Below are 14,095 nucleotides of genomic sequence, written 5' to 3'. Positions count from 1 at the left end.
GGCTCACGAAAAAAAGAATGAAGAAGGAATCTTGCTTACTGTACCTCGAAGACTGTAATATGTAGTGTCTAGAAAGACTTGTAACTTGGTAATATATAAACCAAGTAGTAGCAGTGTAGTCTCCAAAAAATAAGAATTAGGGTTTTCAAAAAAGTTAAGGCAGGAGCATCTTCTCTTATAAAAACACTGTAAACGCGGCTGTGAAATTTTTGTAATTTGCACATATTATTTCTTCAATATATAACTCAGGTGGCAAGTCAAAAACAAACCACGTGATATTTTAAATCATGTGTTCTTATTTCACTTTAGCAATTGTTCAAAACAAAAAAGTTGAAATTTGTAATTTGTATTCAACCTTCCTACAAATTACCCGTATATTGATTGTTTATTAATAACATATTTTACATAAATAAATCTCATCTATTGACTACTCTCATGGTGGTTAGATCTTTAAAACCTAATAAAGATCCATTTTGACCATGAAAAGATGGTGAAGAGGTTCTCGGTCCTGAAATCCCATATCTAGGTGCACTTATGTATCTTGCGAATAATACAAGGCCAGGTATTGCTTTTGCTGTGAATTTATTGGCTAGATCTAGCTCTGCTCCAATGAACAGACATTGGAATGGGATCAAAAATATATTTTGTTATCTCCGTGAAATAATTGATTTTGGGTTATTCTTCCCGAAAAACTCAACATCTCAGTTGATTGGATATGCAGACGCGGGATATTTGTCAAATCCTCATTTTGGCAAATCACAAACTGGATATGTATTTACATATGGTACAACAATTTCCTGAAAATCCACGAAGCAAACTAAAGTGGCAACCTCTACCAATCACTCAGAACTAATTGCAATTCATGGAGCCAGTAGAGCATGTGTTTGGTTGCGATCTATCATCAAGAATATATAAGAATCACGTGGAATATTGGACATTACAGGAAGTCCTACTGTTATGTTTGAGAACAACACTGCATACATTACTCAAGGAAGGATATATCAAAGGAGACATGACGAAACACATTTCACCAAAATTCTTCTACACTCATGAATTTCAAAAGAATGGTGAAATTGATATTCAACAAGTCCAATCATGTGACAACCTTGCCGATTTATTCACGAAATCATTGTCGAATTCAACATTTGGGAAGTTACGATTACGACATAATACTGGATGTGTCGCCTCAAGGGTTTGTTACAACAAAATTCTGGTAATGATATTTTTTTCCTGGGGGAGATTGTACACTTTTAACTTAATCAAAGTTTTTATCCCACTAATTTTTTCTTTGATAAGTTTTTAACGAGACAATGTATGATCCATACCATAATGACAATGACAATGAAAGGGGAGTGTTGTGAATTGATTTGTCACGTGGTCAAACGTTGTAATAGTAGGGTAAATTTTAGGTATAGAATTATTATCATATAAATTAATTACATGTCCATTTTCACTTCTATAAATATAGCTTTGAATGAAAATTGTACCGAGCAAACTTTCTATACTCATATCTCCCTCTCGTCTTGCTCTCTTATTACTCTCTTATTTCAGTAGCATATTATTGTTAGCATTGCTAATATATTACAACAGATTTTACATTTTAAAAATTGGGGTACATGCGATTTTGATTTCAATTTTATCCAAAATTATCGCGATCCGAACCAGCACTCTCCCATGTACTGCACTGTCACATACTTGTCACGTCTTACACACACAAGTGCCACAGAAGAAGACCAAATCAAAGCCTACCTCCCAACCCCTTTAAACGAAATAAAAACACATCTTTGCCGGACCCATTGCCAAATCCTGGTTGGACCTCGGGCCCATGAAAGCCCCACCAGCTTGCCACTACACTTTAAAGAAATTAGCCATCGATATCATGGGGGGCTGCTTACATGCAATAATTTGATGCTTGTTGTAAACAAAAGATAACATTAAAATATCCCCCGCTAGGGTTGTCACCACTCCTTAAATCTGTCAATCTCAAATTTTTTATGGCATAACCCGTTTAGAACTTTGAGATAAGCAATAAATTGTGATTTTTTATTTTTTATTTTCTGTCTTGATTTTGTTGTAATGGCCAACTTCGCAGACGAGCATCCAGTAAAGGCTTTTGGATGGGCAGCTAGAGACACCTCTGGTCATCTCTCTCCCTTCAACTTCTCCAGAAGGTATTCATTCTCTTTTTTCACAATTCAAAGGCAACAACAACATGTTTATATATTTAACCAACACCTCCTGGTATTGGTAGAGAGGTATCTCATTCGCTCTCCTTACTCTAGAGTTTGAACATTGTCGGTGTGTGAGCGTGTTTAACTAGCAAAAAGCATGTTTATATATCTAAATTTTTAGAGCTTTTGGTATGTGATGCAGGGCAACTGGAGAAAAAGATGTGAGGATCAAAGTGCTCTACTGTGGGATTTGTCATACTGATATCCAGAATGCTACTAATGGCTGGGGCGGCTCCACTTATCCTGTGGTTCCAGGGTATTATTTATCTACTATTCTACTCTCTTAAAAAAAAATAGCAACTTGAGGATTACTTATAATATTGATAAACAAGTCATTTCTAGAGGTAATCTAGTTTGTGTTCTGTCATTTTAGTATTTTGTTTGTGTAAAATCGAATTTATTATTGCCTATAGGCTGTGTTTATAATAGTGAATGATCCACTTGGTCCCTTTACCTGAAAATTATCCCAGAGCAGGTTCTCATATGGTTTCAGAGTGGGTGAGGCTGCCGATCCAGTCCGGCCCACCCTTAGAATTTAGTGCCTTCTGCTATCACGTTGATAGGAGAATTGGTAACTTAAAAATGTCAAATATTGTTACCTGCTTTCTTTTTATTAGTCCTGCTTTATTAAACTTCCTCTGCACCACAAATTCCTTTACCAGCTTTAATAAGATAAAATTTAAATAGCATCGACGAACTTGTTGCCGTTTTAACTATTGAAATACAAAAATTTACCGTAAAGCATCACAGCAGATTTTATAATTATGCAAGTACCTTGACTTTCGACCTCGTTAACATTTGGGAAGAACTGACAAATCGAAATTACTCACATATATTCAACCTAACATACATAGCTTTTGGCCAAATTTGGCAATCAGCGGTTAGCGTTCGTTGTACAGTACATTTTGTTGAAGTGTATTGAATAAATCAGTGATGAAATACTTACTATTTTGTTATGTTAAGGTTTTCAGTTTTTATTGTGGCTGATTGTTTTATCTTTTGATCCAAGTTTTCGGTTCCTAAATCTATTGTCTGTTTCAAAAAATGGTTAACTTCATCAATACAAGGCATCATATCTACCATGAATGCTAACTAGATCTATGATGCAGGCATGAGGTTGTTGGTGAAGTTACAGAAGTGGGTAGCAAGGTAGAGAAAGTTAAAGCGGGAGATAAAGTGGGTGTTGGATACATACTTGGATCATGCAGGTCATGTGACGACTGTTCGAGTGATCTTGAGAGTTACTGTCCTCAACAAAAATTAACATGTGGCAGTGTTTACTATGACGGAACTCTTACATTTGGAGGATACTCCGATACACTAGTTGCTGATGAGCACTTTGTGATTCGCTGGCCAGAGAATCTTCCCCTTGATGCTGGTGCTCCACTCCTCTGTGCAGGTATCACAACATACAGCCCCTTGAAACACTTTGGTCTTGACAAGCCTGGAATGCACATTGGTGTCGTGGGCTTAGGAGGACTTGGTCATGTTGCTGTCAAATTTGCCAAGGCTTTTGGCACAAAGGTTACTGTGATTAGTACTTCTCTTGCCAAAAAACAAGAAGCAATTGAGCATCTTGGTGCTGATTCATTTCTGGTTAGCCGTAATCCAGAAGAGATGCAGGTAGCACACAGTTTCAAGCAGAAAGTTTATTTTTCATTTTTAATCAGTTATTTTAGAATAAATTAAGTGATCGGATAATCTTCTATCTATACATATATATTTGATTCTGTGTTTAAAGTTGCACGACTAAGCAATTTAGGCGGCCAAAAAAAAGTAGAGTCAATAATGAACTTGTAATGCTAAAGCCAAAGATTAATAGGCTTAAATAGGATTATTAGGACATAGCTTGAAGTTATCAAGAATTATAAATTCTGATAATTTTAATTTGTTTCGTGTAATGTTTATAGGCCGCTGCAGGAACAATGGATGGTATTCTTGATACGGTTTCAGCTGCACACCCCCTCCTACCACTGCTTATGTTGTTGAAATCACATGGAAAGCTAGTGTTGGTAGGGGTTCCCACAAAGGCGCTTGAACTGCCTGTATATCCTCTTGTTCAAGGTAAGAAGTTGACTACATTAACTCCTTAAAAACAAATTGTTAGAATACATTTAACTTTGTGCAGAGTAGTTTGTTTGTAATGTAGTTACCTATGTTGTGAGACAGGTAGGAGGGTGATAGGAGGAAGTGGTACAGGAGGGATGAAAGAAACTCAGGAAATGATTGATTTTGCTGCGGAAAACAATATCGTAGCAGATGTAGAGGTTGTTCCAATGGAATATGTTAACACTGCTTATGAGCGACTTGAAAAAGCTGATGTTAGATATCGTTTTGTCCTCGACATTGGAAACACGCTAACAAAATCTGCTTGAGCTCTGCCCATAAAATTTATAACCTTGACAAGGCTCGAGTGATTTTGTTGTCTTGAATAATTGCCGGGTCACTTGGCCTTTTAAATCACATTTTCCACAAGTTCGTAGTCTTTGTGTGTAAGAGCTTGAATGTTGTAATGATCTACAAAAATAAGTTGTATGTTTGTTCCTTACCAATGTTGGTGTACTTGTAATTACATCTGGTTAATCTTTCAGCTATTATGTAAAGCAAATTTGATTCTCATACGAACATGTCTTTCAGGTGAGTAATATATTCCATCTTTTATTTTTATTTTTTTAAAAAAATTTCCTGATTCATTCGTGCGAGAAATGCATTTACACTTGAAATGTTTTTCTGATTTTTGCAAATGTGATTTTTACACGTACCGTAACTCCTGTAAGGCCTAATTGGCTTAGGCTGCCTAACTCAAGATTTAAAATTTTAAATATCATGAGTACGACTCCTTTCGTATGTTGGGGGTTCATTTCACTTTTTGCGCCAAATTTCATAATTTTCTGGATTGAATTTGATTCGAGTGAGGTTTTCAGCATCTTGGGGAGCATATAAAGAACCAAGCAGACTTCATTAATTTATACAAATACAAAATTTGATTTAGAATCAATTTCATCATTTCAAAACTAATCACAAACTCGTATTAGTAGGCAAATGCAGGTAATTATTTCTTACTAGTAACAATTTATAGACAAAATGGCCTTTCAATTTGGAAACCCTGAGCACAGATTCAGAGATTGTTTCTTACTGGATGGCACCTGCAAAGTACCCTATTTAGAGTTCAGGCAGCATAAAAGCTTGAAGAAGGCTCCTAGCAACCATGATACTGTGTAGTGTTCCTGATATGATTACATTTCTGTAACTTTTTCCAACACAAGCATCTTCAATCAAGATCGATGCACCAGAGATCTGACGATTAGGATATACAATTGACGAAGTCAGATATAAAAACAGTTTAGCACATTAGCATGTAAAAAATTATGCATTCACAATCAGTGTGTTAAGAACAAGAAAGCAAAAGTCCACAACTAAGATATTCATTTTATACCTTAAAGGGAAGAAAAGAAAGTAAATTTATGTTTGGACTCCAACTCGACCTTTGGCATTTTAGTTGCAGAAATAAAGTTTAATAATAAACAGTAAATTGTGATTTTCGCCGTTAAGTTGGCAGCGAATTGTTTTTGTCAAGTTAATATAACTTACTTACAACTAATATATGCGAAAAGACTGCATAGTCACGAAAATGATGGTTTTCTATCTGACCCTACTTGTATAAGCTCAGGGTTAATGGATTGGATTATTATCCTTCTAATTACCTTATCAGTGTGCTGCAGTGAAGAGAGAATGACAGAGTTTTACCTGCTTCATAAGAGCCAAGTTGCTACCACTTTCACCATAGACACAGCTGAGAACTTGTTCAGGAACTTCAAACACATCTATGCTATTTGTTGAAGCAGCAAATTGCACACAGCAAATTGCACACAGCAAACTTATAGTCAAAGGCAGGTACACGTATAAAGTATATATGTCTAAACTCAAACAATCCAGGAGATTAATCAGTTATTGCTAATAAGGAAGACATATATCAAGTACCAGAAATACACAACTAATATCAAGATTATCATTGTTAAATAACCAAGACATTTGTTATATGTGACACAAGTCAGGTGAAAAATACTACTGTACTTAATTTCAAGTTTAATCCTCTCTGTAGCATCTTCCATACTTCCTACAAGTTAATAATCAAGTAAAGGAGATATGTATTAACAGAGAAGTTCAAAAGAAAAACGCAACCAAAAAGGAGGATCAGGAAGATGATATCTAATTGACATCAAATATGAGGCCCTCGATGATATCTTGAGTCTTGACCACACCAGGCTGACTCACGTACATGCAACATACTTTTCTTATCTTTCAGTGAAAACTGAATACAACGAAAAATGATGATAAATACATGACTGAGAGGTGGAAAATGTGTTCAGAGAGTGTCATTGTATAGAGTTGCAAAAAATTTCGAACCGACGGATATCCGACCAAATCAACCCGAATGGTTTTTACCGAACCTGGTTTTTACGATTCGGTTACGGGTTTGGTTTTCATTTTCAAAAACCAATTAAATTTGGTTCGGGTTTGGTTTTTAGGCCAACCGAACCAAAACCCGATCCGAACTGAACCAACCCGGAACCTGACCAAACCCGATATATTATACTTAATATAATGTCATTATATATTTACATTATACATTTATATAATTGAGAAATGATCATATGATAGCTCATTTTAGTTGAATAAATAAATATAAAATTGTTCAAATGGATAAGATTTAAAATAGTACAAATGGATAAAGTATAAAATAGTTTAGGAGTTGGTTAGATGTTTAATATAGAAAATCTACAAATCTACTAACTTGTACTGAAACATATATAAATGAGATATATAACTAATAACCGACTAAAATAATCAAAAATGATTGATAAGCAATTGAGTATTTATCTAAATATCATTTTTATCGTTATATTTTTAAATTGAAAATTTATCATCTTTTTAAATATATTAATTTATTTTTCCATTTTCTTAATAATAAATCATTGATGTAATTTCTCAATTTATTCATGTGTATTTTAATATGTTTGCGAGAATTTGAGGGTATTTAATTTTTGAAGCTTAAAAAAAATTGTTAAGCATTGAAAGACTTGTTAATGAATGATAATATATATATATATATTTGGTATTTTGTAAATTTTATCGGACAAAAGACTTGTTAATGACTTTATTCTTTAATATTTATATATTTATTTTAAATATAATTTTCGGGTTTCGGTTTAGACCCGAACTGAACCAAAAACCGGCGATTCGGGTTTGTTTTTTGATTTTGGGATTTCATTCAGTTCGGGTTTGGTTTTCATAAAAAATAATTCGGTACGGTATTGGTTTCCGTAAACCCGAACCGTATCGACCCGTTGCCATCCCTATATTGCCTCGAAGATAAATAGTTAAGTAGCTGACAATTATAGTAAGCGGTTCTTCATAAATAATATAAAGACTTCTTTTAGTTTTTAATCGACTGGTCTTCTTCCTAACTTTGCACAAAACAATGTTTCAAGTTCACAATCTTAATTATTTGAACTGAAATCACACCAACATGAAATTGATAAGCTACATAACTATTTTCATTAGCTTTATTTAGTTACTTACCTTATGTTCATCTAATCTCACAAAAAACCAAGCGACTGCAGATAGGACTTCTAACTCGGAACCATTAAACATGGCCTGCATACTTTGTTAAGCAAAGTTTAATAATTTTTTCAATCACTTTCAACACTCAAGCCAACTTCACTTTAGAAAAAATGAACTACTAATAATCAATCAATTTAACAAACTAGTATACATTATAGACACAGCAACTCAACTATTGATGGGGTTTTCAAGACTAAATTGGTTTTTCTAAATGAAAGTATGCACATAATCTTGGTCAAGTGTAAATAGTGCAAGAGTTCATTATATTCTTGGATGAAAAAGTAGTAATATTGACTTATATATTCAACCCCTAATTACATTGACTATCTCTCCTTTTTTTTTTTTGCTATTTTTTATATTAACTATCATTATACAACAAAGTAAAGAAAGAGGGGGGGTAAGAATTTTAACTTGTTGCAAGAATACTGACCTCCCCTTATCAAGGCTGATCTCAGTAGTTCCGAAACCTCCAGATGTATCAACAGGGTCTTTTGTTTCATAACCTTTCACAGGCTGCAATTGCAAAATAGCATAGGATAGATTCTGAAATCCTCTACAAACATTTGATGGGAAAGGAATGCAAATGTTGAAAATTGAATGAGGTAGCTTGCCTGCAACTTGGCTAGTAAACTGACAACCCCTTACCTCGTCAAAAAGCCCAAGTTGATCCATTTCTTGTATTAAGGGCATATCATGGTAGTTAGGGGAAAAGCCTATCTGGTCATCAGAACCACAGAAAACAGCCTTCTCTCTATTAGTAGATGTGAACTTGGCGTCCACAGAGCAACAATTGTTAACATGTTCTGCTCCATTCGAGACGATAGTGGGGAAAAAAAGGTTCCTAAGTTTACTAGTTACTTGAAGGAGCGCCTCTTTTACATTCTCATACAGCCCTGTGATCTGTAACAAGAGAGAATATCAAGTTGGGTAAGAGCAAGTAACTTAACAATTTCATTACAATCATACATACAAATTACAAATCAAGTCTTTCAGATGGGTGAAAACCCCCTACCAAACTAATAGTTGACTCCTTGACAAAAAAATTTACTACTAAATGTAATATATCCTGTAATCAGGATGAGTTACGGAAGCGACAATTTGAAAAATAATACAAACTATGGATAAAGTAACATAAATCAGAGACATCAATGTGGGGAGATTACAGGTACCCATCGAGCAGGAAGGATGCAAAGGGTACTTGTGTATGTACATAAACTGTAAGAGAAAAATAAATAATGCATAAAAGTTGACCAGTTTGCTTGCTTATCAGGGTTAGGATAAACCTACATTAGATTAAACGTTGAAGTTATTTATTAACAAGTATAAAAAATGAATTTTAGAGAAACTCAAAATTATATATACATCCAACCAGTTTAGTAAACCATTAGCATACGCAAATATCTTGAATCAAACTCAAATGAAACATAACTGCAAAAATCATACTGCACAGATTTAATATTTCTTTCCTTTACTAGTAATTGATGAGTTATAAGTTTATAACTGTATCAACTATTAAACGTATATTACATGCATTTGAAATTTAAAACACCTTGATTCAATATAAAATAATAATAAAGGGTGTTCTGTTGTAGAAAAGAGGTTATCTTAAATTACAAGAAGAGCTGAAGAGCCGCCGGTATTACATTCAGGGTCCTGGTTGCATACATGTCAATCACTGACAATGTGATTAAATGAATGCAATAGCAATTTATCAACTGTACCCTACAGTAATGATTAAATCCAAATTTCGTTGTTGATGTAGGACAAGGTGCAAAAATGGTTTAAAGAGTGGTAAATTACCTACCTCCGTGGAGATTCGGTGGAGTCACAAATAAATCTTTATAAATATTTAAATTTATCCAATAGAATCAATGCATGATATTCATCTCTATTCAATAAGAAGATTAATTCCAAAATCGTCATCAAGATAATTCCTTCGAGCAATATTCTTAAGTAAACCCTAATTCATTGCCGATAAAATCAGATTATGGAATAAATTAATATATTAGAAGTAAATATGAATCAGTTGCTTACTGTTCACACAATTTCATTACAACAGCAACGACAACAAAGTTCGTAAACAAAGAAAGCTGACAGAGTATCTGCCATTGTTCTAAAAAATAACCATATATATTATATGAACAAATCTTACGAAAATAGTGCAGAATATGAACACAGTCCTACATTACATGGAATAAAAAGTAAATCAATAGGATGTAAAACGAAAAATCATAAGTTAAGTTGTGAACCTGCAATATATAATCACTTTTCGCAGCATCATCTGCAACAATGCTTCCCCATGAAAGCTGCATATCAACACCAGTTGCGGTACTTATATCTGAAGAAATTATTCCTTTAGCATCAATTAGACAGCTGACTTGGTTTGAATCAACTATAAGTTGTACAGTTATATTTCTTTCAGTAACCAAGCTTGAACCTGGCTCGTCTACTTCAACAACCTCTACATATCTAGAAAGAATGTGCATAACTGCATTTTGTGCAAAAGAGAACGATTCTGGGCACTGCATGATGACAAATCAAAAACAGTAAGGATGAGATGTAACTTGTAAGCATGTAATGAAAAGAAAACATTGGTAGCAATGACTTGCAAGTTGGTACCCCAACTTCAATGGTAGAATGATATACTGTACCTCCCAAGCAGTTATAGTGACAATGCGCTCTTTATGAGTGGCTACAGGCTTTGAAATTCGTATAGATGCCCCAATTTCTACTTCTAACGACTTGACCCAACCACCTCCCACCCCAATTAGACCACCAGCCACCTTATGCGAACAGAGTAATCTGAATGTAACCTTTTTAGAAATATCAAATTCATGAGACACAGGGACTCTGCCCTCTTCCGCTGAAGACATGTGATGAGGGACTATTCCTCTAGGTTTCGTTTCCTGCAAACGCCCAGCAACCGCGAGCAATGTTTGCTTGACAGCCACAGCTTTGCCCATTATCTGTCATAACTTAAGCAGACTAGTTACTTGTGATCCACGTAGGGAAAAAACTTCTTTCATATTGACGTACAGTTACGATATTCAATCTGCACTGCCGAACCATTTATATAACAAGAAGTAGATTTACCATTCGTCTTACTTTGTCATCTATAACAGCTAGGCACAATAGGTACTACGCAAGTTTCATCTTAGTTTTTAGCGCACTAATATAAATCACTTATGATTTAATTTTAAGCACACATGTTTTTACTAGCCCGGCAACTGCCAAATAAATATCTACTCGAAGTTATAACATATTTTACACATTTACCTATTCAGTAACCAAAATTAATATTTATACTAAAAAGATTTTAAGCCAATACATTACGCACAGACAGTCCTTGGCTTGGTACATACATCCTGTTCATCACATTAGTTCAAGTTTCACCTTACATGAAAAATTAACAAACACCGCCACTATATAATAAAGCCTCAAATCTCATATAATATGTTAATCAGCTTCAGCAAAAGTGTAAGCTCTTCTTTTCACATTTTTAACTAAATTTGCATAAAATAACAGAACCCGTGAAATTACCCAAAACACCAAACCGAATGCACATCTAAAAACGCGCACCTCCTTTAAACAATACACGTGCTTACAACGGGTACTCTTTAAATGTATCTCAAAACATATCTCCTGCTCCCACAAATGCATATTGAAAGCAGGAACGTACGCATTATATCGTAATAATCGCAAAACCAAACATTCCAACACCTTAAAAAATAAAACTACACAACCCATCAACATTAATCAAAAACAGAACAATCATTCTCTTCACATACTACAAAAATTCATAAACAAACCTGAATCACTTCATCCCCAACAAACGCACACCCCGGACCCGAAGAAATGGCAATCCTAGTCCCAAAGCGCTTCTCAATCTTGTTAATAACATTCCCACCAGCCCCAATAACCCCGCCAACCTGACCAGGCCAAGCCAGCAGTCTACAACCCACAACCTCCCTCTCACTCCCTTCCAACTCCAAAACCCTCTCAAAAACCCTAATCAAACCCTCCTGTAACGGCGACATTTTCCAACTCTCACCACCCAACACAATGCTCCTGTCCATCTTAGTTGACCCAGTAACGGAAATGACACGCTCAGCGCATTTGTGAGTGGGTTCCTGGATTTTGATCTTGGCGCCTGTAATGCACACCAAGTGTTTGATGAAATGCCCAGCTTGGCCTATTACGCCTCCGGCAGTGTTAATGTGGCAGAGTAAGCGGATGGTGGTGGGGTTTGGAGTGGGGGTGTGATGGGGGTCTTGCATTTTGAGTTTGTGTCACTAGGTGTTTGAGATTGTGTGTGTGATTGTGAGTATGTTTTTATGAGTATGTGTGTGTAGGATGTAGGGGGGGTTTGTGTTACTATTTGTGGGAAATGAAGCTCTTGGGTTGTCATGTTTGCAGAGTACGGGCGTTACTCTTATTGGGAAACCGGGAAACTAAAAGCCTGTATCAAAATTAAAACAAGCCTGTATAATATTCCCTCTTCTTTAGCTTTCTCGATTAGGGGAATCAGCTGACGTGACACTCATACCATATTCCATTTTAAAATTAATACCCGTGGCCCATTTGATAAAAATATTATAATTGTTTTTCTTCAAAATATAATTAGCGTTATTATTATCACAATATAATCTATCTATCTATACTATTATATTAAAGAAGAAATAATTAAAATTTGGTTGATAGTCGGTTTGGTCACCGCAATTATGGCAATATTTAAAATAAAATACTCTCATAAATAGATTAATATTTATAATAGAATTATATAAATACAAATAGAATTATAATATGTCTAATGAACTTGGTTTAAATAAAATAATATACAATATTCACCCGGAACGGGCTAAACAAAATTATACAATTGATCCAATCTGAAATTAAAATTAAAAATAGATAACATATAGTTAGTTGGATTTGCAGTTTTGGACTAAAATAAAATAATAAATACTAATAAAAATTAGGAAGAAAATTTATTTGATCGATATAATGTCATCAGATTAGAAAAAATAATAAATGGGCTAAAACAAAAATAAATATTTGAAAGAAAATTCGTTTAGCTCATTTAATGTCATTAGGCTAAAACAAAATTAAATTCCTTCGATCTATGAGAAAAAAATATTTACCTATTTACCTCGGGCTAAAATAAAATTAAACAAAAAATTAAATATAATTAGTTAGATTTGGTTTATATAACGGGACTGAGCCTAAAATCAAGATTTATTAGCTCATGCTAAAACAAAATAATAAATATTACCGATCAACTAAAATATATTTATTAAACCGGGTTAAAATAAAAATAAAATTTGAAATGTAATAAGTTGGTCGATATAACGGGCCTGAGGCTAAACAAAATAATTTATAATATTGTTATACGCAAAAATTAAACAATTTAATATAATTAGTTGGTCAAGTAGTCTTATTTTTTTAAAACTAAAATATCACTAAATTATGCACCTGTATATTTAAAATAATTATTAAATCATATTATTTAAAATTTCTAATAATTAAATTTCAGAACTTAAAATTTTCACTTAAAACTAAATTTAAAAATTATATAATATTAAAACAACTCGTGTTTCGCACGGGTTTTAGGCTATATTAATTATAGGTGTTGTTGGGAGAATTTGGTACAAACAATATTTTGGAAATTCGTGATCGGAATAAAGATTTAGGATGGTGTTTAGTTTCGGATAAAGGTTGTTTGTGGTGGTGATTGTACTTGTTTGAAGACTCCTTGATAAATAAATAGAGAATGTGATATTTTACTTACTTTTTTCGAGTATCAAATTGCATAATCATACAAGGTGTCTACGTATTCTATTTATAGAGATCAAGGCTCGCTTAATTTTTGGGGAACAACCCACAATTGGGGTTAAGATTTTCATGCCCATACAGCCTAAGCACGTCCCTAAGTCATACCTTCAGCCAAATAATCATGTAAATCTCGATCAGTTCACACGTTTTTCAATAACCTTGCAGCATCTCCGCATTTTTTCCCATGATTATAGAAATCTCCCGTGTCGGTCCCAAGATTTATAAATGATCATTCATATATGAGTCATTATATATATATATATATATATATATATTATTGTCAAAAATTGGGTGATGCGAGCCGGTTTGGTCTCCTCGGATCGCCCCAGCCATTTCCACCTCCCAAAGGAATATAAATGAAGCGAGTTGTATTTGAGAAATCACACAGATGATAACACAAAACAACTCAC

At 34.1% G+C, this 14,095-nt stretch overlaps 2 protein-coding genes across 6 annotated transcripts; one reads left to right on the top strand and one right to left on the bottom strand.

Annotated features, from left to right (window-relative positions):
• Window positions 1-1,915: 1,915 nt before the first annotated feature.
• On the top strand, window positions 1,916-4,898 carry LOC141712207 (8-hydroxygeraniol dehydrogenase-like). 2 transcript variants are annotated; one of them, XM_074515051.1, is made up of 5 exons: window positions 1,916-2,255; window positions 2,374-2,487; window positions 3,341-3,854; window positions 4,142-4,295; window positions 4,401-4,898. In XM_074515051.1, the coding sequence occupies exons 1-5, from the start codon at window positions 2,077-2,079 to the stop codon at window positions 4,604-4,606; spliced, it is 1,167 nt and encodes a 388-aa protein (XP_074371152.1). In that variant the 5' UTR covers window positions 1,916-2,076; the 3' UTR covers window positions 4,607-4,898. The 2 variants fall into 2 exon arrangements, with proteins under 2 accessions (XP_074371152.1, XP_074371153.1); XM_074515052.1 differs by having other exon boundaries at window positions 1,920-2,171.
• A 273-nt stretch (window positions 4,899-5,171) lies between these two features.
• LOC141712206 (RNA-binding KH domain-containing protein RCF3-like) lies at window positions 5,172-12,379 on the bottom strand. 4 transcript variants are annotated; one of them, XM_074515049.1, is made up of 7 exons: window positions 11,666-12,379; window positions 10,508-10,822; window positions 10,106-10,378; window positions 8,502-8,756; window positions 8,287-8,369; window positions 5,979-6,060; window positions 5,172-5,528 (listed from the first exon to the last, which is right to left on the bottom strand). In XM_074515049.1, the coding sequence occupies exons 1-7, from the start codon at window positions 12,131-12,133 to the stop codon at window positions 5,394-5,396; spliced, it is 1,611 nt and encodes a 536-aa protein (XP_074371150.1). In that variant the 5' UTR covers window positions 12,134-12,379; the 3' UTR covers window positions 5,172-5,393. The 4 variants fall into 4 exon arrangements, 2 of the variants coding, with proteins under 2 accessions (XP_074371150.1, XP_074371151.1); XR_012571551.1 differs by having other exon boundaries at window positions 5,457-5,528; window positions 5,979-6,055; XR_012571550.1 differs by lacking the exon at window positions 5,172-5,528 and adding an exon at window positions 7,815-7,889 and having other exon boundaries at window positions 5,998-6,060.
• Between the last annotated feature and the right edge of the window lie 1,716 nt (window positions 12,380-14,095).

This window comes from Apium graveolens, chromosome 3, assembly GCF_009905375.1.
Source record: "Apium graveolens cultivar Ventura chromosome 3, ASM990537v1, whole genome shotgun sequence".
NCBI classification, from domain to species: Eukaryota; Viridiplantae; Streptophyta; class Magnoliopsida; order Apiales; family Apiaceae; genus Apium; species Apium graveolens.
The sequence above is the reverse complement of the archived record's forward strand: the minus strand, read 5'-3'. Positions and strand labels throughout refer to the sequence as shown.

What these genes read in the sequence shown, in the direction of transcription:
- LOC141712207 (XM_074515051.1), top strand. Translation starts at nt 2,077, where the DNA reads ATGGCCAACTTCGCAGACGAGCATCCAGTAAAGGCTTTTGGATGGGCA. An exon ending in CTCCTGGTATTGGTAGAGAG is followed by an intron (nt 2,256 to 2,373) that starts GTATCTCATTCG and finishes TATGTGATGCAG; the next exon opens with GGCAACTGGAGAAAAAGATG. An exon ending in TGTATATCCTCTTGTTCAAG is followed by an intron (nt 4,296 to 4,400) that starts GTAAGAAGTTGA and finishes GTTGTGAGACAG; the next exon opens with GTAGGAGGGTGATAGGAGGA.
- LOC141712206 (XM_074515049.1), bottom strand. Translation starts at nt 12,133, where the DNA reads ATGCAAGACCCCCATCACACCCCCACTCCAAACCCCACCACCATCCGC. An exon ending in TCACTATAACTGCTTGGGAG is followed by an intron (nt 10,379 to 10,507) that starts GTACAGTATATC and finishes GTCATCATGCAG; the next exon opens with TGCCCAGAATCGTTCTCTTT. An exon ending in AAAGTGATTATATATTGCAG is followed by an intron (nt 8,757 to 10,105) that starts GTTCACAACTTA and finishes CTCTTGTTACAG; the next exon opens with ATCACAGGGCTGTATGAGAA.